The 22,787-nt window shown below is 40.7% G+C and overlaps 1 protein-coding gene across 2 annotated transcripts in view; it reads right to left on the bottom strand.

Moving 5' to 3' along the window:
- Positions 1 to 5,142: 5,142 nt before the first annotated feature.
- The window catches only part of ALCAM (activated leukocyte cell adhesion molecule), a 155,281-nt gene continuing 137,636 nt past the window's right edge, over positions 5,143 to 22,787 (bottom strand). Inside the window, exons 14-15 of one of the 2 annotated variants that reach the window (XM_077296803.1) lie at positions 9,410 to 9,525; positions 5,143 to 7,475 (exon numbers count right to left, since the gene is read on the bottom strand). In XM_077296803.1, the coding sequence (XP_077152918.1) occupies positions 9,438 to 9,525 (88 nt within the window). In that variant the 3' untranslated portion in view covers positions 5,143 to 7,475; positions 9,410 to 9,437. The remainder of the gene's footprint in view (positions 7,476 to 9,409; positions 9,526 to 22,787) is intronic. The other variant, XM_077296802.1, reaches the window with a different exon arrangement.

Raw genomic sequence — 22,787 nt, 5'->3', positions numbered from 1 at the left:
ATCTAGTGTACGTCCCCCGACTACCACTAGAGGCCGACGTCTCCTCGACCACTGAGAACATCTGGTGGCAAGATGTCCAGACTGCTGGCAAACATGAGAAACCTTGGATGCCCAAGCGGTCCGGGACTTAGAATCCGCTTGTGACACCTCCCTGGCCTTATGTGACTCAGGAACCAGGACCAGAGATTCCAGAGGTCTGGCAAAGGTGGGAGCCAGCCGAAACCTCTGCCTACATTGGGCTCGCTCAAACCTCCGCTCGTTAAATCGGAGGTCAATGCGGGTAGAGACAGTTATTAACTCCTTGTGTGTGGCTGGAATCTCCCTAGTGGCCAGAGCGTCCTTAACGTGATCAGCCAGCCCCCTCCAAAATATGGGGATAAGGGCTTTATCCGACCACTCCAGCTCTGAAGCTAAAGTTCGGAAACGGATGGCGAATTGGCTGACCAAGGACTCACCCTGAGTTAATGCCAGCAGTTGGAGCGCCGTATCATGGGTGACTTGAGTTCCTAAGACCTGTTTCAGAGTGCTCAGAAACAACGGAGCACTCTGCACCACATGATCGCCACGCTCCCACAGCGGCGTAGCCCATTCCAACGCCCCGTCCGACAAGAGGAACGCAATAAGTCCCACCTTAGTCCGCTCTGTGGGAAAACGTGCAGCCAGAAGCTCAAGGTGAATAGAGCACTGACTCACGAATCCCCTACAAGATCTTTCTCCAGAAATTTTTTCTGGGAACGGGAGGCGCGAAAATGTCGGAACAGGGGTGGCAGTGGACAAAGTTGCTGCAGCCACGCTAGCAGCCTGTACAGCAACTGTGGAAATATCCACAGCTGAGGTTGAGCTCTCGACAGCCGCCAACCTACCCTCCAGCTGCTGGATATACCGCAAAGATTGCTGTATGTCCGCCATTTACTAGCCAGACCCTGGCGCTAGTATTATGTTAGGGCTAGCGGAACGCACCTAATGAAAGTATATATTTTATTAGGATAGATGCGTTCGCAGCCCGGGGTCCACCGTGCAGGAGTTCCTGCTGCTAGCAAATAGCGGAACTAATGGCAGTGTTAGCTAACTCTGTTACTTCACAGAGCAGCCGTGAACTCAAAGCGCTGCGCCCTGTTAGACTCCACAGAGGCACAGGTTAACTGTCTAAACAAGAGCAGTCAGTGGTCTTGCACGCACACAAAACTCCTCGCCGGAGGTGCCAGCATTCTAGGGGCTTATTTCGGCCAGGTCCCTGAACACACAAGCATACGAACTCCTCGCCGGAGGTGCCAGCATTCTAGGGGCTTATTTCAGCCGGGTCCCTGAACACACTCATACAAGACCACACTGGCACATAGTACATAAATGATAGCAATACTAGCGCATGGCCGTGCGGTCATGTGAGCCTTATATAGCTGCAGCAAGGAAAAGACCTTCCTAGAAGGACCAAGGAGAGGCTGCCATACCTGAGCATGTGACCCTAAATCTCCAGAGAGATCTTGCCCTGGGCATGCTCAGTGTGTGCCAAGCAGGACTTAGTGCTAGCACCTACAGGACCTTCCTGAAAGGACCAATGGACTTAGCTGCAGTATCTGACCATGTGACCCTCGATCTCCACTGAGAGATCTTACTCAGGGCATGCTCAGAACGAGGAGAGCAGGACTTAATCCAAGAAGCGTCTGCTCGCCGCTGCCCAGCACTGACTTCAATGGCAGAAGCAGGAAAAGCAGCAGTAACTCTTTGTACAGAGTGGGACTGTGCAAGACGCTGGGACCGACGTCTCCGCTGAGCAGGCGTCACTGCAGCAGGAGAAGAATGGGAGACCGCAACGGAGATGGACCGAGATTCCCCCTGTGCAGAGGCAGGAACTCGACCCCTAACAGTTGGTTGTCAAAAATGAGTGGAACGCTACACTTTTTTTTAATTTAAATAATTTAAAAAAATCAGAGTGGGGACTGGTAATCAAAAATACAGGGGGAACACATGACTTTTTTAATGATTTATTCACAGCACAGGCTCTGGCTGATGAATACTCCTTTCAGCCATCGCCTTCACTCATTGTTATTAGTGGCAGCAGGTGTAGGCTGATGGGAGCAGTCGTCCCCTCAACTGATGCCAGTGACTGGAGGTAAACTTTTTGACAGCGTGGGAACCACAGCTGTCTGACCAGCGGTAATGATTTTACTGCTTATCAGAAGCAGTGTTTGCCGCGCTGTTATGCACATGATATCATGACAAACACCCGATGTTCGGAGGGTCAGAACCCAAACAGTAACACATATTTCTTAGTGAAGTCCGTATTTGGTATCCATGCCCAAATAGTAGAAGTTCAGTATGGACGCTGGACTTCACTGTTCGGATTCACCCATCTCTACTCATCACCCCAAGAAAACCATTCAGTGAAACATGGTGATGGCAGCATTATGCTGTGGGGATATTTTTCGGCAGCAGAGACAGGAAAAATGGTCCAAGTCAAGGGAAAGAGAGATGGTGCAAAATACAGGGATATTCTTGAGCAAATCTGTGTCGGTCTTTCAGTAATTTGAGACTGGGATGGAGGTTCACCTTCCAACAATACAGTGACCCAAAGCATACTGCTAAAGCAATACTTGAGTGATTTAAGGGTAAACATGTAAATGTTTTGGAGTGGCCTAGTCAAGCCCAGACCTGAAACCAATTGAGAATCTGGTCAGACATGAAAATTGCTGTTCACCAGAGGAAACCATCTAACTTGAAGGAGCTGGAGCAGTTTTGCCTTGATATATGGGCAAAAATCTCAATGGCAAGATGTGGAAAGCTGAATCCAAAGTGACTTACAACTGTAATTGCCACAAAAGAAGGGTATACAAAGTACTGACATGGAGGGTGAATAGTTATGCACACTGAAGTTTTCAGTTTTTTTGTGCTATTTGTTGTTTGCTTCACAATAAAAAGAAAACCAAATGTCCACAGCTGTAGGCACGTTATTTACATGAAATGATGCAAACCCTGAAAAAAACCAGTGAAATTCCATGTTGTGAGGTAGCAAAACACGAAAAATTCCGAGGATATTGAATGCCAAAAAGTGTAGGTGCTTACTATACATCTAAAGTCCTTGAGGGGTCTAATTTTCCAAAATGGGGTCACTTCTGAGGGTTTCCACTATTTAGGCACATCAGGGGCTCTCCAAACACAACATGACACACACAAACCATTCTATCAATGTCTTTGTTCCAAAACGTCACTCCCTCCTTTCTGAACCCTGCCGTCCATCCCACATATGGGGTATCGGAGTACTCAGGAGAAATTGCACAACAAATTTTGAGTTACAATTTCTCTTGTTACCCTTGTGAAAATAAAAAATTTGGGGCTATAAGAACATTTTTTAATTTTCACAGGTCTGTTATAAACGTCTGTGAAGTACCTGGTGATTCAAGGTGCTCACCACACATTACATATATTCCCTGAAGTGTCTAGTAAAAAAATGGGGTTACTTTTGGGGGGTTTCCACTGTTTAGGCACATCAGGGGCTCTCCAAAAGCGACTTGGCATCCACTCTCGGTTACAGCCAATTTTATGCTCAAAAACTCAAATGGTGCTCCTTCCCTTCTGAGCTGTCCCTGTTATCCTTATGATAATGAAAAAAATCTATCTAAATTAAAACTTTTGCAGGAAAAATTAGATTTTTTAATTTTCACAGCTCAACGTTATAAACGTCTGTGAAGCACCTAAGGGTTCCCCTGTGCTCAACACACAAATAGATACATTCCATGAGGGATCGTTTCCAAAATGGGGTCACTTGTGGGTGGTTTCCACTGTTTAAGCACATCAGGAGCTCTCAAATGCGACATGGCATATGGTAATGATTACAATAAATTTTCCACTCAAAAGGCGCACCTTCCTTACTGAACCTTACCACGTAGCTAAACCCTGGCACCCAGGAAATCAAGGTTCTCACCACACATCTAGATATATTCCTTGAGGGGTCTGGATTCCAAAATGGGTCACTTGTGGGGGGTTTCCACTGTTTAGACACATTAAGGGCTCTCCAAAAGTGACCTTGCGTCCGTTCTCGGTTCCAGCGCTCCTTCCTTTCGGAGCTCAGCCGTGCATCCAAACAATAGTTTCCCCCCACATACGGGTATCGGCATACTCAGGAGAAATTGTACAACAAATTTTGGGGTCCATTTTCTCCTGTGACCATTGTGAAAAAATAAAAAATGTGGTTCTAAAGTAAAATTTAAATGTTAATGTATTCCTTCCACATTTCATTCATTTTTGCAAAGCCCCTGAAAGGTTAATAAACTGATTAAATGTAGTTTTGAACATGTTGAGGGGTGCAGTTTATAGAATGGTATCACATTTGGTTATTTTGTCATATAGGCCCCTTAAGTCTAAGGGGGTCAGATTGGGAGACCTTGGTGGCATTCAACTGGCCCACGATGACCAATCCACTTTCCAGGAAACTGTTCATGTAGGAATGCTTGTGCACCACCACATTATGGGTGTCAGGTCCGAGCATTCCTACATGAACAGTCTCCTAGAAAGTGGATTGGTTGTTGTGGGCCAGTTGAATGGGCACCAAGGTCTCTCGATCTGACTCCCTTAGACTTTTATCTTTGGGGTCATCTGATGGCAATTGTCTATGCTGTGAAGATACAAGATGTGCAGCATCTGAAACAATGGATACTGGAAACCTGTGCTAGTATTTCTTCTGCGGTGTTGCTATCAGTGTGTCAAGAGTGGGAGAAGAGGGTTGTATTGACAATCCAACACAATGGACAGCACTTTGAACACATTTTAGAAGTGGTCATAAACTTGTAAATAACTCATGAAAGAATAAAGTTACATTAAAACCAAGCACACCATTGTTTTGTGAAATTCTCAATAAGTTTGATGTGTCACAGGACCCTCTTCCCATTGGAAAAAATAAAGTTGGATCCAAAGAGGTCGACTTCAAAATAGCCGCCATGGTCACCACCCAACTTGAAAAGTTTTCCTCCTCCCATTTATTAATGTGCCACAAATAGGAAGTTGATATCACCAACCATTCCCATTTTATCCATGTAAATGGCCCACCCTGTATATTATCTGCGATGGGAAAGTGTATTAAATTTGATTTCAATATGAATTGTAGTTCATGGGACTATGTGCATTCATAAGGTTCAAAATAGACTAGAATAGAGTTTTGAATAATTTTATATATTTATGACAAGTTTTTTTTTGTTTACTTTTTTTTAATACAAACGTTACCCTGAAAAATGAATTACACTTACATATTTGTTTAACTTGGGAAATAAATCCTTGTTACTGGGACTGTTTTGTCTTATCTCCACTATATTAGTCAAAAAGTATGCATAGTATTTCTCTATTTTACACACTCAGACTTACAATTGTACACACATTGTAATTGAGAATATACATTATAATAATTTAAAATTATACTAAATGTCTTAGATATCTTCTACTTTAGCCAAGAAATCTGTGAAAATCCACACAAAAATACCGCTATCTTGGGTGCCATTTTTTTTTTTCAGTTCATTGTTTAAAAATAAAACAAAACAAAAAGGTAGTAAGTTTGAATGTTGAAATAAAAACACAGTTACAAAAGAAATAACTGATATTTTTACAATCCATGTAATCCGTGACAATCAACCAACTGACCCTTGCACACATAAGCTTGTAGTAAATACACTTTTATATGTACAATCTCTGGAAACATATGTCTGGTTTACAGAGGATCAAATACATTTTGTGATATTCAATGCATTCGTTGCTGTCCATTTACAATACCAAGTTTACACGCATTGAAGAGTCCACAATTTTTTTTTTTTATAAAGTTACAAATTTAAAATGTAACAAAAAAAATACTCAAGACATTTCATTGATTTCTATACTGATTGATAAATTATGTACCGGTTAACACAAGACTGTGTGAAGGTGCGTTCATAACTTTTAGTGTTCGATAAAACAAAACGATAAAGCAAATTAACTCCTGCAACGCACTGCGAAGCAGGCTGCTGAAGAATTACGGTGGTTAAAGAACCAAGCATTAAAAGCTGTAAGTGGCCGCGGCTGTCATTTACGTTCACTATACAGATGGAGCATGCTTATTTTAGGTAAGAAACACACAACTGCTTCTCGTCATATGGAGAATAGGTCTAACCTTATTAGATTCTCGCACTTAACAGAAGTGGAGTACGTAAGTGGGCTTTGCACTAGAGATCTTAAACAAACATGCTCCGTGTGTGAACATCTAATAAACAGTCATAGGCTTGCAAGCGCCTTAATGCTATTACCTTTACAGCAGCAATTCTAATTTGCTAAACACGTAGGAAAGAAAATTATGTGTTTTTTTTGTTTTTTTTTAACCAGAGATGTGTAAATCTTTGCTACTTATGAAGTATGTGTGTCATCATTTGAGATATGGCTAATCATTTTTTTATATTATTTATTTATTTTAACTGCGCCTCCTTCACCACAGACCAAATGTTCATACGACAAAAGATAATTATGAGGAATGTGCAAAAAGCAGCACTGCTGGAGATGTACAGACCACGTGATACAGAAATGAAGAGTGAAGTTTAAAGCTTAAGCCAGACTACGAGACAATGGCAATCACTCAATTTACCCTGCAAATATTACAACTGTTGGTGATGGCACAAAAAAAAAAGAAAAATGCAATTAAAATTGTAATTATAATGATAAAAAGAAAAAGCGTGAGACAAAGCATTAATTATAAGTTAGGTAGGTCCTTCAATAATTAGTCTTCTTCAATCATGTGAATAAAACACAGTTTTCCAATGCACAGCTATGGCGGTACATGATTCCTTCCCAGAAGAATGCACTTCATAAGGCAGTGAATAACCAAAATAAAGATTCCAGTCATTTTTAAATTAACGATATGAAAAAGTCTGTAATGCGGTCGGTAAAATTAACCAAGTGTGGTGACAACTGCTTTGTGCATCCTTACAGCCTGTACACAAAGTTCTTGGAATCATTCGTCTAGGTTTGAGCATACTGATTACTCAATAACTGCTCAACCGGTTAGGCTTGAGGCAAAAATACAACTTTCCAGCGAGTCGTTTGGAACCTCAATTTAGACCTTTTTTGTTTTACCGATGGCATTCAGAATTAAAAATGTACCTGTGCGTCAAACAGTGTCATAAAAAATAATAACATTACACTATACATCTGATTGACAGCAACTCTCGGAACAAAGCCTTACAGTGTATAAAAATAGCTACGTAAAAAAATTTACATAAAAGGCAAACAAAACAAATTTTCAGTGCAGACATTTACATAAAAAAATAACAGAACACAACATGGTAAGCTATCATCATGGCTGTTGGAACAGTTTTTCTTGATCCTTTTCAGAAATAATTTTCCTCATAATTCTGGGACAACTTGGTACAAATGTTTAATACTTTGACCATGAACATTTGCAGTTCCATTGTATATATTCCATTGAGTACAATCCACATTCATGCTTCAAACTGCTCATCATGGTTTCCCTACAAACGGGAAAAAAATATTAGGTTAGCATTGCCATAGTTCGACAAAGCTGCAAAAAAAAATTTTGACTCGTTAAACTGTCCTGGCTTATAGTATGTCAGTGTAAATGTAATACAAAGCAGGCATGTGTCATCTCTAAATAGGATGTCCTATATGTCTACATAAAGATTACGGCTTCCCTTATTCCAAAAATATTTGAAGTCCTCCGTTACTTTTTTGCGCAGATACAGATTTTTAAAATATTTTTTTTAAAGGAAAAATGGTGAAAAACAGGAAACCATTCTGTTATAAAGAAGATTGTGTGCATTGTCCAAGGTATGATGCCGTTCCTACAGGAAACTTATTTTACCTTTTAGTGTATCTTCAGCCTTTAGCTTCATAATCATGCAAGTATACACATTCATTAGACAAGGCAAAAAAAGAAAAAAGAGCTGGGGGGTAATAATTTTATTGTTTTATAGTAAAGGGAAATAAAAAAACAGAAGCATCACAGACACTATGTACAAGGTACAAAATTGAATTCATTCATGCAGTTCAACGCGTTTCAGAATCGGTTTGATTCCAAACCTGCATGTGTGTGCCTGAGCAAGGAATCAAAGGGATTCTGAAATCAACTGTACTGTATTAAGTGCATTTTGAACCTTCTACTGGAATGGTCATCCAATACATCAGCAGCGCCCATGACATCCTAATTTCATGCCACCTCATGGCTCGCAGGTGGAGCAGCAGCACTAATCATAAGCCTGGATCTTGCACAACCCGATCTGCCGGAGCATTTCTTTGTTTCTTGATGTAAGTTTTTTGGAGGCGTTTCACCATGGAGCACTTTTCTCTACTTTACTTTCCATAAAAATTGACAGTTTCAGTGGAGGTCGGGGGCTATTGATTTTTCCTATTTTATTCTATTTTTTATATGTGGTCCCTGCTTTTCCAGACGACTAGCATCAGATTACTGTCATTAATGAGCTTTAAATAGACAAATATTTAAGATGCAGGTTGCTTTTTGCAGGAGCATGCAGTGCTAATCAACACAGCATGGCAAACAATGGGTTTCTCTAAGGCTATGTTCACACATGGCGTTTTTGCTGGGTTTTTTTTTTCTGCAACAAAACCTACACTCTTGGCTGTTAAGAAGCTGCAGAAAAAACAGGTTTTGCTTAAGATTTTCTTACATTTTTGTCATGCTACTTTATAAGATTTTGGCACAAAAAACGCAGCAAAACAGGCTACCTGCGTTTTTTTCAACGCTGAAAGAACTGACATGCCTTATTCTGCAAAAACTAAGCAAAGCACAAACTACTGAGAACAAAAAAACAAACAAAAAACAATGTGTGTACATGAGATTTCTGAAATGTCATAGACTTTGTTGGCACTGTAAAAAGCAGCTGAACATTCACATTAAAAAACGCATAAAAAACTCCACGTGTGAACATACCCTAGTACGGACAAAGCCATTTGCCCATTAGTTAATATACCTGTAAAAAGGCAGTTTCCGTAATGAAGACCGTTTCCCAAAGTAGACGTAATTTATGACAGTTGCAACTTCCTGAACAAACATGCTTTAATGTACAATTTAATAGTGCTGCTTCGGTTGACATTTTTCCAGTAGAGCCGATAGAAGATAATTCCTCAATGTACCATAAATCAGTGACATCACAGACATTTCACGTCAAATATTCATGAGGCACTGTCTGTTGATAAATTGATTGTCAGACTCATGAATTCTTCACTACTGGTATAAACCAGGTGCAATATGAGAATTTGCAAATCATACAGAGATGATTCTCTTATGCAAAGTCTAAGCTGTGCTTTGAAAAAAACCGGGAGTAGTTATTATGTATTTGGATTACAGTCATCGCAGTAAAACGGATTCGTGGAACATGTCCTTGTAAAAGGAAACAGCTTTGGAAGAAGATGACTTAGTGAAATCTACCTTGAGTATTGTGTTATTTATATTATTCTTATGCTTCTGATTTATGATTATTTTCTTCTAGCTTCTTGTTTTCTTCTGTGTTACCAAGTTCTTTTCCTACATGTTTCGAGGCTGAGCTAAAAATAAACAACATAAAACAAATGCTGATTATTAGAGCATCAATTGGTGATTCATATAATGCAATAAATTAACAATCGTGCATTAGTGCAGTGAGGGAAAATGGTTCAACTTTTACAATTGTCCAGGGCACCATTACATGATATGTTCTTGAAATTACAGGCATAAAAGTAAGTTACGTAGTAGCAATTAAAATATTAAATAGAACTTAAACAAAAAATGAAGGCTTCTTTCCAAAAAACCCATATACCCCGTTGTCCGTCTGCAACGCATTAGGAACACTGCCAAGATATTCACTAAACTATTTCTCCTTAGTTAAATTAATGTGGTTTGAGGAAAACCGATTTACGAGTCGCCAAACCTTAGAGTGATTTAATGCAGAGCTAAGAACACCCTCAACAGTTTAACAGGCAAACGCCGCAATGACGATCGATTAGGAACACAAAGAGTGAATCATTCTGCGAATTTACTCAAATTATTCTATGAAACATTGCAAAGAGTCCAAAAAGTATGGGTCATATAAAAAAGTATATTAAGCACATTTTAATCACTATGCGGTACATTTCTAAACCTATGCCATTCAGTTATCCCAGAGGTTTCATTTTTTTTTTAAACATAAGATTTATATTGAAAAGGAACCAAATTGCCCACTGTGAAAGTCTGTCAGTGCACTGCAAGGCACTGAGAAGAATGTCAAGGAGAAGGTTACAACTGTTTGCCTGTGTACATCAGAAGAGACAAATGAATCAAAAATGTCAGAAGCAAAACCTTCACAAATAAGGATTTTCTCTGAGGTTAATTTGTTTGCTAGGCAGCAACAATAACAAGTCTACTGTGAAGGATTAGTGATGTACATTGTTACCTAAGGCTAAGGGTAGACACTGTTGTTATTTAACAAAAAAAAAAAAACACTTCCATGTAGCAGACGCTTGTACATTTACAATTCAGTTAGACTCATAGAGGCAGATTTATCAAGACTGGGTTTTATAATCCAGTCTAAAAAAAAAATGAAAGTAAATTGCACCAAATGTATTAAAATGTACATGACACATTCCTAGAAATGAGCAGATTGATTCACGGGACTCTGATCCAGCGTCCAGGTCAGTATTACCTGTCAGTTAGATGCAAGGCCAGTAAATCTCTTCTCTATTTTTGATCCGCCAGGGCTGGAGCGATATGACACACATTCAAAGTCGTTCCAGCCCTGACAAATCCAATGCCATGGCGGGGACACCAAAAGGAGAGAGATTCGTGGAACTCCTGCCACCAGGTATTGACTTCATGTTGGACCGGAGTCCTGTGAATCAATCTTGGTTGTTATTGGTTGGATTCCAACAGCTGCGACCCCCAGCGATTCTGAGATCAGGGCTAGATAGACAGACTGATCCTATATGGAGGTGCACATGCTCAACCTTCACTTCATTCATGGTCGGCTGAGTACAGAGCGTAGCTATTTCAGGAGATCCTAAAATCAATTAATGGAGCTGAGGCCGAGTACCGCAAGTTCCACAGGATATAGGCAAATAAGTTTTTTTGCGAATAACTCTTTAAAGTTGTTGACTATGCTCTAACTTGGTCGGTTCCCCATGGCAACTTTTTCAACTGTGTTGAGCATGGGGCAAAAGTCGAAAAGGTTATTAACTTGCAAGAGCAAAAACTGGCAAATTACTAGAAGTTGGTTTACCTAAAAACTGGTGTAAACTACTCAATAAATATGTGCCATGATGACCATTAAAAGTGGAAAGGTTAGGCTAGGTCACCTTTTTGTTGGAGATTCAATTAGGAGCCTTTATAAATTCTGTAAAAAAATGCCAATTTTTCTAGTAAAATGATGGACACCATGAAGGAAACCTAACAGAAACCATGTTTTGTTGGGATGGGCTTTGTTGGTCGTTGTGGTTTCCCCATCAGGTAATAGAGGAGACATCACAGCATTGAATTTTATTTTTCTGCTTGTGACAAACCAGGATAAAATATTCTCAAACAGAAAAACTCTAGAAACAATACAGCAAATATTCCCCCAAGCGTGCACTGCCAATACCTTTTTTAAAAATATTCATATTTTGTTTGTGAAAATGGGGGCAAGGTGCTCATCAGTCTGATACAGTTTGACATGCTACACAAATAAAGCTTGCCTTTACATGACTAATCAAATGTTACTAATGTATATTTCACAGATCATAACACATACCTGATATTAAAGGAAATGTGCTCGAAACAATGCATTATATAGGCTGGATCAAGTAATTGAAAAGAAAAATGACCTTTCATAAATTTACATAAAATAAGAGTTATTATGTGCTCTCTGTTCCACTTTTCCCATTTTCTTTAACTCGAGCAATTCTTTCCAGTCACTTTGTAAGCTTTGCATGATGCCAATGTGAGCTATTTGAATTTATAAAGAAGATTAAGTTGCATAAAATAGAAATACATAGTAAAATGCTTACCCTCAATACAGCCAGCTTTAAAATTTGCTATGGCTTGAAAAAGTGCACAGGCATCAAATTGTGCAGTTACAGATGTTTGTTGATCCTCAAGATGTTTTTTTCGAGTGTTCTAAAACTGCACGGTACGTGATAATGTGTATAAAGCCTCTCACTAAGCTGATCTTTCAAATGAGACAGATATACTAAAAATAAAGCAATAACGATGCAGAGAAATGCATTCTTCTCAACATGACGCAGGTGCTGTAAAAGCAGGCACAAAAAAGTGTATTCTCTCTTCGAAGTACACCGATTACAACACAGATGAGCTATGCAATCGAAGGCTGAGGTCAATGGCCTTTGCTTATGTCTACTAAGATTTATACTGACTGCACCGATCCCATTTGTGTCACTTTTTTTAAACTCAAGAAATTTCCAAACTTTCCATTTCCCCGTATCAGGGAGAGCAGAGAACATAACTCGTCATACTTCTGTACAGAAATCCATCATGTGACAAACTTCACCCGAACCAGAGCCCTATCAGCACAGTTATCTATTTGCTGTGCTATGTATGATATCACTTTCTGACATTCCGCTGAACAAGAACGTGTGCTACTTTATAGTCTTATAATACAAGAGCAGTTTCACTCCTATATCTAAATCTTTCATTAAGAACTGATCCACACAATTGTTTTACAGTTTTTTTAAGATGTTGTACAATGTATGAATTTCAATTCATTTCATTATGCTTCCCATGTTTTTCTATTTTGCAACATTTTCAAATGCTTGATGTATATTTCAAGATCTATAAAAAGGTCTGTAGAAAAAATGAGCTGTGTTGAGTAAAAAAAGAAATAAACCCTACACTAAAAATGCCATAAACCAAAGCAATTTGGATGTAGTGCACTTTATATTTCACTAAAGACTTTAGCATACGGCACTTTTAGGCCCTATATAAAAGAATGAACTCCATGAATTAGCCTGCAATTCACTGTAAATAAAGCCCAACAGTTTTCCAAGCTTATGAATTTGAGCTCAAAAGTGTAAGATGAATATTGCAAAATGTGCCTCACTCATTATGGTACCTCGCCATTGCAACTCACCATCTGAGTACTTTTGGAATCTATAAATGGATCATCAAAGATTGGTCTGCATGATCGCCTGGCATGTAATCCCAATGACACGCATACGAAGTATGCATACTAATACAAGAGGATTTCTCAGTGGATGTGTTATTAAGTCAAGACGGTAATTGCTTTAAATCTATGTAGGCTGCTGATTTTGGCAAGATGCAGTGCTGTTCTAAGGACGCTTGCCTGCTGCTATTCGACTCTCATATATTTTGAAATCAAAGAAAACCTCATTCTAACTTGACTATACTTCCCTTCACTTTCTACAGTAGAAAGTGATTGTACATAAGCATGTCCCACCTTCTGTGCCAAAATTAGGTTACTGGTAGAGATGAGAAAACCGAAACTGTAAAGTTCGGGGTTCGTACCGGATACCTAGTGTACGGTGCTGAACTCCAAACACAGACTTCTCCTGGAAGTCCACTTTACAGTTCGGGAGTCCAGCGAGGAGAGAGAAATTACAGCTCCAACGTTCGGGTCCCAGCGATTTCTATGAGGCTCCGGTTCAAGTTTGGGTACACTAACAGAACTTTGGACTTAAGTTCGGTCGAACCCGACGAACCATGGGTAAGGTCTTCCCTTACTGGACACAATGGTTCTTTGGGTCGGTGGAAATCCCACCAGTTGGGCTCTCATTTTTAGTGTATAAAAACAATATGACATAAATTACTATAAAGGAAGGCCCTTCAACATGGCTAAATGTATTGGACATTTTCTTACTGAATACACATTAGAAAAGGAAAGTTTTTATTTAACAGAAAGATATGGTACTTCTATGTCTTCTGATTATCAGGAACTGAGCAAATCCAAAATAGATGCCTGCCACTTATAAAGTGCTATATTCCTCATCCCCATGGCACTCAGAAGTAAAGGGAAAACCTTTCATGCCCACTTGTTTAACAATAACTAGATTCCCCACAGGCTCCAAACGGAACGCTGATCTGTCAAACTGGGAGCTGATGTGCGAATCTTGCATTATTCTATATGCTTCCTTTACTGATCTCGGCTTGGTTTATTCTAGGTTTAGGTTTTGAGAAAACAAGGAAGAAAAGAATATTGTGATGTTAAAATTATATAGAGGATGTTTTATTACAGTGATGAATCCATTCTTGCTTGGAGCTCCACAATGAAAACACACATTTGAAGTATGCATGCTGACACAAGAGGAGTTCTCGGTGGATGTGTTATTAAAAGTCAAGAAGGTAATTGCTTTGAATCTATGTAGGCTGCTGGCTTTGGCAAGATGCAGTGCTGTTCTTAGGATGCTTGCCTGCTGCTATGTGATTCTTTTCATAGGCTACCATCCATACAGCTAAGAAGGATTTGAGCTTTAACAGCCAATGCAGCAGGTGGTCTCTAAAAAATGATGCTGTGTTATCAATAGGATTCCAGACCCATTGAAATGTTAACACCTTTCCCTAACATAAAGTGATGCGCTGCATGACGTGATGAACAACATGGCATTCTTTCTAGCCTATAATTAGGAATTTAACATAATTATGTAAAAAATGTTGAATGATAAAAAGTTTTTAAAAGAAACTATTACATTCCTAAATATAGGCTCATTGCTCTGATGCTTAAGTATTTATTTTTCTCGCATTATCCTGGTCTACGACTTTCTAAATATTTCATGCTTATACACGGCAATGTCATAGCACCGGCACGATGAGCCCATCTCATAATGATTGTTTAATTGTAGTCATTTTTGCTGACAATGTTTTTGGACAAACTGGATTGGACACTTGAATTGTCAGCATTCCTGACATTTCATTTTTATTATTTTTGGTCTAATGATGAACAAAACACCGAAAACAATTGTTCAGAAGAAACAGCATGACATGTGATTGCACCTGCAAAGAACTTTACACGCAAGGGGGCCGATTCATCAAAGCTTTAATGCCAGAAGATGGTGGTAAAAGCTTTGAAAGTCACATTTTTGCACAACAGGGAAATTTTTTTTTCCACTTTTTGGCATTTTCACACCAGTTTGATTTAGATCTGCCAAAACCAGCGGAGACAGGACAGGATGGGGTCGTGAGCATATCTGCCCATCAAAGCAATTAAAAATACTGACGTATTGAATGCCAGATGTGCTACTCCAATCACACCTAATCTGTGGCTTGCACTGTGCAAGTAATGCTATTCATCACGGACAATGAAATTGGCACACCATAGAGTTGATGTGCCAACTTCATGAAGTGGTGTGCGCCTCTTAATGAATTCAGTGCAGTGTCTCCAGCAAAACTAGCATAGCACAAGCATGCGCTCCACCAGTCTTGATGAGTCGGCTCCATCGTTTCTGATCAAAACAATTATGGATAAAAAATAATAAGATACATTATATCAAAGTGGAGCAATAAATGTCAGAATCAAAAAGATATAACAAGATACATGAAACCAGTTTTTCCACCGATTGGCTAGCAGCTAAGACATTGAAAAAAAAAAAGTCCAGTTTTCAGAATACCTTAATGGCCAGGACCATTTTTGATGGCATAAAAAAAAACAGTGCATCCGATATTATTCTTCTATACTAGCCCCGTTTACTGTGCAGTGAAAATATTATCATGAATGCAGAATATATACAGTGGGGGAAATAAATATTTGATCCCTTGCTCATTTAGTAAGTTTGCCAACTGACAAAGACATGAACAGTCTATAATTTTAAGGGTTGGTAAACTTTAACATTGAGAGATAGAATATCAAAAATAAAATCCTGAAAATCACATTGTATGAATTATATAAATGTATTTGCATTTTGCAGTGAGAAATAAGTATTTGATCCCTCTGGCAAACAAGACTTAATACTTGGTGGCAAAAGCCTTGATGGCAGGCACAGCAGTCAGACGTTTTTTGTAGTTGATGATGAGGTATGCGCACATGTCAGGAGGAATTTTGTTTTATTCCTTTTTGCAGATCATCTCTAAATCATTAAGATTTTGAAGCTGTCACTTGCCAACTCGGAGCTTCAACTCCCTCCATACGTTTTCTATGGGATTAAGGTCTGGAGACTGGCTAGGCCACTCCATGACATTAATGTGCTTCTTTTTGAGCCACTCCTTTGTTGCCTTGCCTGTATGTTTTGTGTCATTGTCTTGCTGGAAGACCCAGCCACGACCCATTTTTAATGTCCTGGCAGAGGGAAGGAGGTTGTCATTTAGGATTTTACTGTACAAGGCTTCATCCATTCTCCCATTGATGCGGTGAAGTAGTCCTGTGGCCTTAGCACCCAAAACATAATGTTTCCACCTCTATGCTTGACAGTGGGGACGGTGTTCTTTGGGTCAAAGGCAGCATTTCTCTTCTCCAAACACAGAGAGTTGAGTTAATGCCAAAGACCTCAACTTTTGTCTCATCTGACCACAGCACCTTCTCACAATCGCTCACAGAATCATCCAGGTGTTCATTGGTAATCTTCAGATGGACCTGCACATATGCCTTCTTGAGCAGGGGGACCTTGCTGGCACTGCAGTATTTTAAACCTTTACGGCGTAATGTGTTACCAATGGTTTTCTTGGTGACTGTGGTCCCAGCTGCCTTGAGATCATTAACAAGTTCCCCCCATGTAGTTTTAGGCTGATCTCTCACCTTCCTCATGATCAAGGATACCCCCCATGAGGTGAGATTTTGTATAGTACCCCAGATCGATGTCGATTTACATTCATTTTGCATTTCTTCCATTTTCTTACTATTGCACCAACAGTTGTCTCCTTCTCACCAAGCGTCTCACTTAAGGTTTTGTAGCCCTTTCCAGCTTTGTGCAGGTCTATGATCTTGTCCGTGACATCCTTATAAAGCTCTTTGGTCTTGCCTATGTTGTAGAGGTTAGAGTCTGACTGATTGAGTCTGTGGATAGGAGTCTTTTATGAAGGTGACTATGTAAGACAACTGTCTTTAATGCAGGTAACGAGTTAATTAGGAGCGTCTAACTGGTCTGTAGGAGCCAGAACTCTTAATGGTGGGAGGGGATCAAATACTTATTTCTCACTGCAAAATGCAAATAAATCTATATAATTTATACAATGTGATTTTCTGGATTTTATTTTATACCATCTCTCAATGTTAAGATTACCCTTAAAATTATAGACTGTTCATGTCTTTGTCAGTGGGCAAACTTACAAAATCAGCAAGGGATCAAACACTCATTTCCCCCACTGTAGTTGCAGCAGGAGCAAGTACGTGCACCATGAACCCACCAAGACAATACCCACAAGATCGTTATTACGGGATTTATCCTTCATGATGGGAAAACGGGTACCATGTAAGTATTACGAAATTCCTGCCTGTCATTTAATCGAATATTAGAATCTCCATATAGGTTAATTTCACATTGTGCTTCAAGGACGATATCTACACAAAAAATATTCCTTTTTTAAACAAATATTTATCTTCCAAGAATGTCATTAGTACGGTTAACCTGGTATATAACAAAAGGTAGAACTAAAAACAACAAAGCTGGATTTTCTTTCCAGCTGATGAATTTCCATTCCCTTCATCAAACAGCAGCAGTTGTGGATGAGCGATAAATCCTTTGTGGTACATACACAGATCACAAAAGCGGGCCCCGCTGTGCACTTCATACATACAAATTACAAATCATGTCCTCATCCTGGCTGCTGCTGACGGAGTTTTGGACGTTTGTTAGACATTCCATGTATACATCTATAGTAAGCAAATGGTATAATCTTAGCTAGGACACTATTCCCATGGTTTAGTTAAGGGCAGGATGATTCAGAAAGAGCAGAGATTATCTTCTTAGTATTATACTGTAACTCTGTAGAACGGGAAAAACTTTTAAACAGTACGTTTATTCCATCCCCAAGTAATGAAGAAAATATCCACATGTTTCTTCCTAGTTAATCCAGATTTCACAATTTACATTAGTAACTATTCCTCTTCAGCAAATATGGCTCCTGGTACATTCAGTACATAAAGGAACAATTCAATTCATGGAAGAGTGACACTTACTAGAGATTATGAGTAGTTGTGAGCGTGCTCTCCACTCGATCGTGCATTGGGGTGCTCGTCGAGTATCGCGGGTACTCGTGTCCCCGCCCCACGTTTTGCGGCTGTTAGACAGCCAATAAACATGCGGAGACTGCCTGCATACATTGCTACTGTATTACCGTGTACAGCAGGCAATCCCCGCATGTTTATGGGCTGTCTAACAGCTGTGAAACATGCGAGGTGGGGACACGAGCAACCGCGATTCTTGACGTGTACCCGATGCATGATCGAGTGGCAAGCATGCTCGCTCATCACTAGTTGTCAGCAATACAATTATACTTTCTTTTCTTAATACTTCTCAATGTTAATGCCAGTTTACAAGATGATACATTTTCTTTAATTACAATAAACACACAAAACTTCATGATCTGAAAATTTTATATTTCCTTCTCCTGTCAAACAAGGTACTGTGTATGCAAACAGCAAGTAAACCCTGACAGAATCCCAGCATCTGCTTTTAGAAAAGAGGGCCATACCATGCTAAGGCTAAATATACTTAGAATCCTTCTAGCCATTTGAATGAGGGCACTGTTTCCCCATACAGCCCTTTCCACCACACCCAACCATCCCTATGAGAACTGCACATCAAATCTAAAAGCTAAACACCATCCTTAAAAAGTGAAATATGTCTTGTCCCTGGGCAGATACTTACCGTACATTCAAAGGCAATCATTTAAATATTTTTTTATAAAGTCAATGGCAAATAGGATAGACCATACAGAAATAGTAGTCAGACTTAGCTTTCTGAAGGCAACCAGGCAACACATCACAAAACATCATTATAAAAAGAACTGTATAAATACAGTTGAAACCAGAAGTTTATATACACTATATAAATAGACACATACCGTATATACTCGAGTATAAGCCGACCCGAGTATAAGCCGACCCCCCTAATTTTGCCACAAAAAACTGGGAAAACTTATTGACTCGAATATAAGCCTAGGGTGGAAAATGCAGCAGCTACCGGTGAATTTGAAAAATAAAAATAGATGCTCCATACCGTTCATTATGGCCCCATAGATGCTCCATATAAAGATGTGCCATATATAATGCTCTGCACCGTTCATTATGGCCCCATAGATGCTCCACAGAAAGCTGTGCCATATATAATGCTCTGCACCATTCATTATGGCCCCATAGATGCTCCACATAAAGCTGTGCCACATATAATGCTCTGCGCCGTTCATTATGGCCCCATAGATGCTCCATAGAAAGCTGTGCCATATACAATGCTCTGCACCGTTCATTATGGCCCCATAGATGCTCCATAGAAAACTGTGCCATATATAATGCTCTGCACCGTTCATTATGGCCCCATAGATGCTCCACATAAAGCTGTGCCACATATAATGCTCTGCACCGTTCATTATGGCCCCATAGATGCTCCATAGAAAGCTGTGCCATATATAATGCTTTGCACCGTTCATTATGGCCCCATAGATGCTCCATAGGAAGCTGTGCCATATATAATGCTCTGCACCGTTCATTATGGCCCCATAGATGCTCCATAGAAAGCTGTGCCATATATAATGCTTTGCACCGTTCATTATGGCCCCATAGATGCTCCATAGGAAGCTGTGCCATATATAATGCTCTGCACAGTTTAGTATGGCCCCATAGATGCTCCATAGAAAGCTGTGCCATATATAATGCTCTGCACCGTTCATTATGGCCCCATAGAAAGCTGTGCCATATATAAAGCTCTGCACCGTTCATTATGGCCCCATAGATGTGCCATAGAAAGCTGTGCCCCATATACAATGCTCTGCACCGTTCATTATGGCCCCATAGATGTGCCATAGAAAGCTGTGCCATATACAATGCTCTGCACCGTTCATTATGGCCCCATAGATGCTCCACAGAAAGCTGTGCCCCATATACAATGCTCTGCACCGTTCATTATGGCCCCATAGATGCTCCATATATAGCTGTGCCATATACAATGCTCTGCACCGTTCATTATGGCCCCATAGATGCTCCATATATAGCTGTGCCATATACAATGCTCTGCACCGTTCATTATGGCCCCATAGATGTGCCATAGAAAGCTGTGCCCAATATACAATGCTCTGCACCGTTCATTGTTGCCCCATAGATGTGCCATAGAAAGCTGTGCCCCATATACAATGCTCTGCACCGTTCATTATTGCCCCATAGATGTGTCATAGAAAGCTGTGCCCCATCTATAATGCTGCTGCTGCAATAATAAAAAAAAACGACATACTCACCTCTCTTGCTTGCAGCTCCTCAGCGTCCCGTCTCGGCGCCTCTCCGCACTGACTGTTCAGGCAGAGGGCGGCGCGCACACTAGTATGTCATCGCGCCCTCTGACCTGAACAGTCAGAGCAAAAGGACGCAGAAGACAGAGCGGCGCCCGGCGTGTGGAGCGCGGACAGGTAACTATGCCATACTTACCTGCTCCCGGCGTCCCTGGCTCCTTATCCCGGACAGATGGTCTCCGGGTGCCGCAGCCTCTTCCTGTCAGCGGTCACCGTTACCGCTCATTAGATGAATGAATATGCGGCTCCGCCCCTATGGGAGTGGAGTCCATATTCATAACTTTAATGAGCGGTCCCACGTGACCGCTGAACAGGGGACGAGCTGCAGCACCGAAGACCGTGGGATGGGCAGGGGGAGCGCCAGGAGCGCCGGGACTAGGTGAGTATGCGACAGCCCTCTCTCCCCCTCAACCGCCGACCCCACCGCCGATCATGACTCGAGTATAAGCCGAGAGGGGCACTTTCAGCCCAAAAATTTGGGCTGAAAATCTCTTCTTATACTCGAATACACTCACCGGCCACTTTATTAGGTACACCATGCTAGTAATGGGTTGGACCCCCTTTTGCCTTCAGAACTGCCTCAATTCTTCGTGGCATAGATTCAACAAGGTGCTGGAAGCATTCCTCAGAGATTTTGGTCCATATTGACATGATGGCATCACACAGTTGCCGCAGATTTGTCGGCTGCACATCCCAAAGATGCTCCATACAAGGCAGGATGGATCCATGCTTTCATGTTGTTTACGCCAAATTCTGACCCTACCATCCGAATGTCGCAGCAGAAATCGAGACTCATCAGACCAAGCAACGTTTTTCCAATCTTCTACTGTCCAATTTCAATGAGCTTGTACAAATTGTAGCCTCTGTTTCCTGTTCTTAGCTGAAAGGAGTGGTACCCGGTGTGGTCTTCTGCTGCTGTAGCCCATCTGCCTCAAAGTTCGACGCACTGTGCGTTCAGAGGTGCTCTTAGGCCTACCTTGGTTGTAACGGGTGGCGATTTGAGTCACTGTTGCCTTTCTATCAGCTCGAACCAGTCTGCCCATTCTCCTCTGGCCTCTGGCATCAACAAGGCATTTCCGCCCACAGAACTGCCGCTCACTGGATTTTTTTTCTTTTTCGGACCATTCTCTGTAAACCCTAGAGATGGTTGTGCGTGAAAATCCCAGTAGATCAGCAGTTTCTGAAATACTCAGACCAGCCCTTCTGGCACCAACAACCATGCCACGTTCAAAGGCACTCAAATCACCTTTCTTCCCCATACTGATGCTCGGTTTGAACTGCAGGAGATTGTCTTGACCATGTCTACATGCCTAAATGCACTGAGTTGCCGCCATGTGATTGGCTGATTAGAAATGAAGTGTTAACAAGAAGTTGGACAGGTGTACCTAATAAAGTGGCCGGTGAGTGTATATACGGTATGCATTTTTTTCTCAATATTTGACATAAAATAACAATAAACCTTTCCAGTTTTAGGTCAATTAGGATTACCATAATTATTATTATTTGCCAAATGCCAGAATAATGAGAGAGAGAGAGAATGTTTTCAGGCATTTTTATTACTTACTGCACAGTCAAAAGTTTACACACACTAAGATTACTATGAGTAAATAAAAAGTATTTTTCAGCTCACCTGTCAACTCTGTGCATGGCTGCCATCCCAGGAAAATCCAACAAGTAGTAAAAAAAATCCAGCACCGAGAGGTTGCACTTATATTGTCGGTTGTCTATGCTTTTATATGAAGATTTTGGAATAAAGCTTTAAACAATTCTGGACTGCCCATATGAAGATGTCATGTGTTTGGAAGCTTCTGATAGTTTTTTTGGCAACATCTCAGTTAATTAGAGACACACCTCTGTGGATGTATTTTGAAGCACACCTGAAACACACTGCTTCTTTGTGTAGCATCATGTGAAACTCTAAGGCTGGGTTCACACTGCGTTATGGGCGTCCGTTAGACGGACTACGTTACACCGCGGCATAAACGCGGTGTAACGTAGTCCGTTAAGGCCGCCATTAATTCCTATGTCGGACGCATCAATAGCGCACGCCCACAATGAGCGTGCGCTATGGATGTGCCGTCATTGAGTAATGGCCCCTGAGATGCTGGCTGCAGCGTTTCTGGGTCCGTCACTGCTAGCGCAGATAGAGCTAGCAGATGCTCTATCTGTGCTAGCGTGCTGCCATATCGGCACTTGCGTTTACAGCAGCCCGTTACCGTATGTGTTGAACGGGCTGCTGTAAACGCAATGTGAACCCAGCCTAAGGAAATCAGCCAAAATATCATGAAGAGAATTGTGGACTTGCACAAGCCTGGCTCATCCTTGAGTACAATTTCAAGATACCTTACAGTGCCTTGTTCATCTGTACAATTATATGCAAGTACAAACAAGATGGGAATGTTCAGCCATCATACCGCTCAGG

This window comes from Ranitomeya variabilis, chromosome 3 (genome assembly GCF_051348905.1).
Source record: "Ranitomeya variabilis isolate aRanVar5 chromosome 3, aRanVar5.hap1, whole genome shotgun sequence".
Taxonomy (NCBI): Eukaryota; Metazoa; Chordata; class Amphibia; order Anura; family Dendrobatidae; genus Ranitomeya; species Ranitomeya variabilis.
The sequence above is the reverse complement of the archived record's forward strand: the minus strand, read 5'-3'. Positions and strand labels throughout refer to the sequence as shown.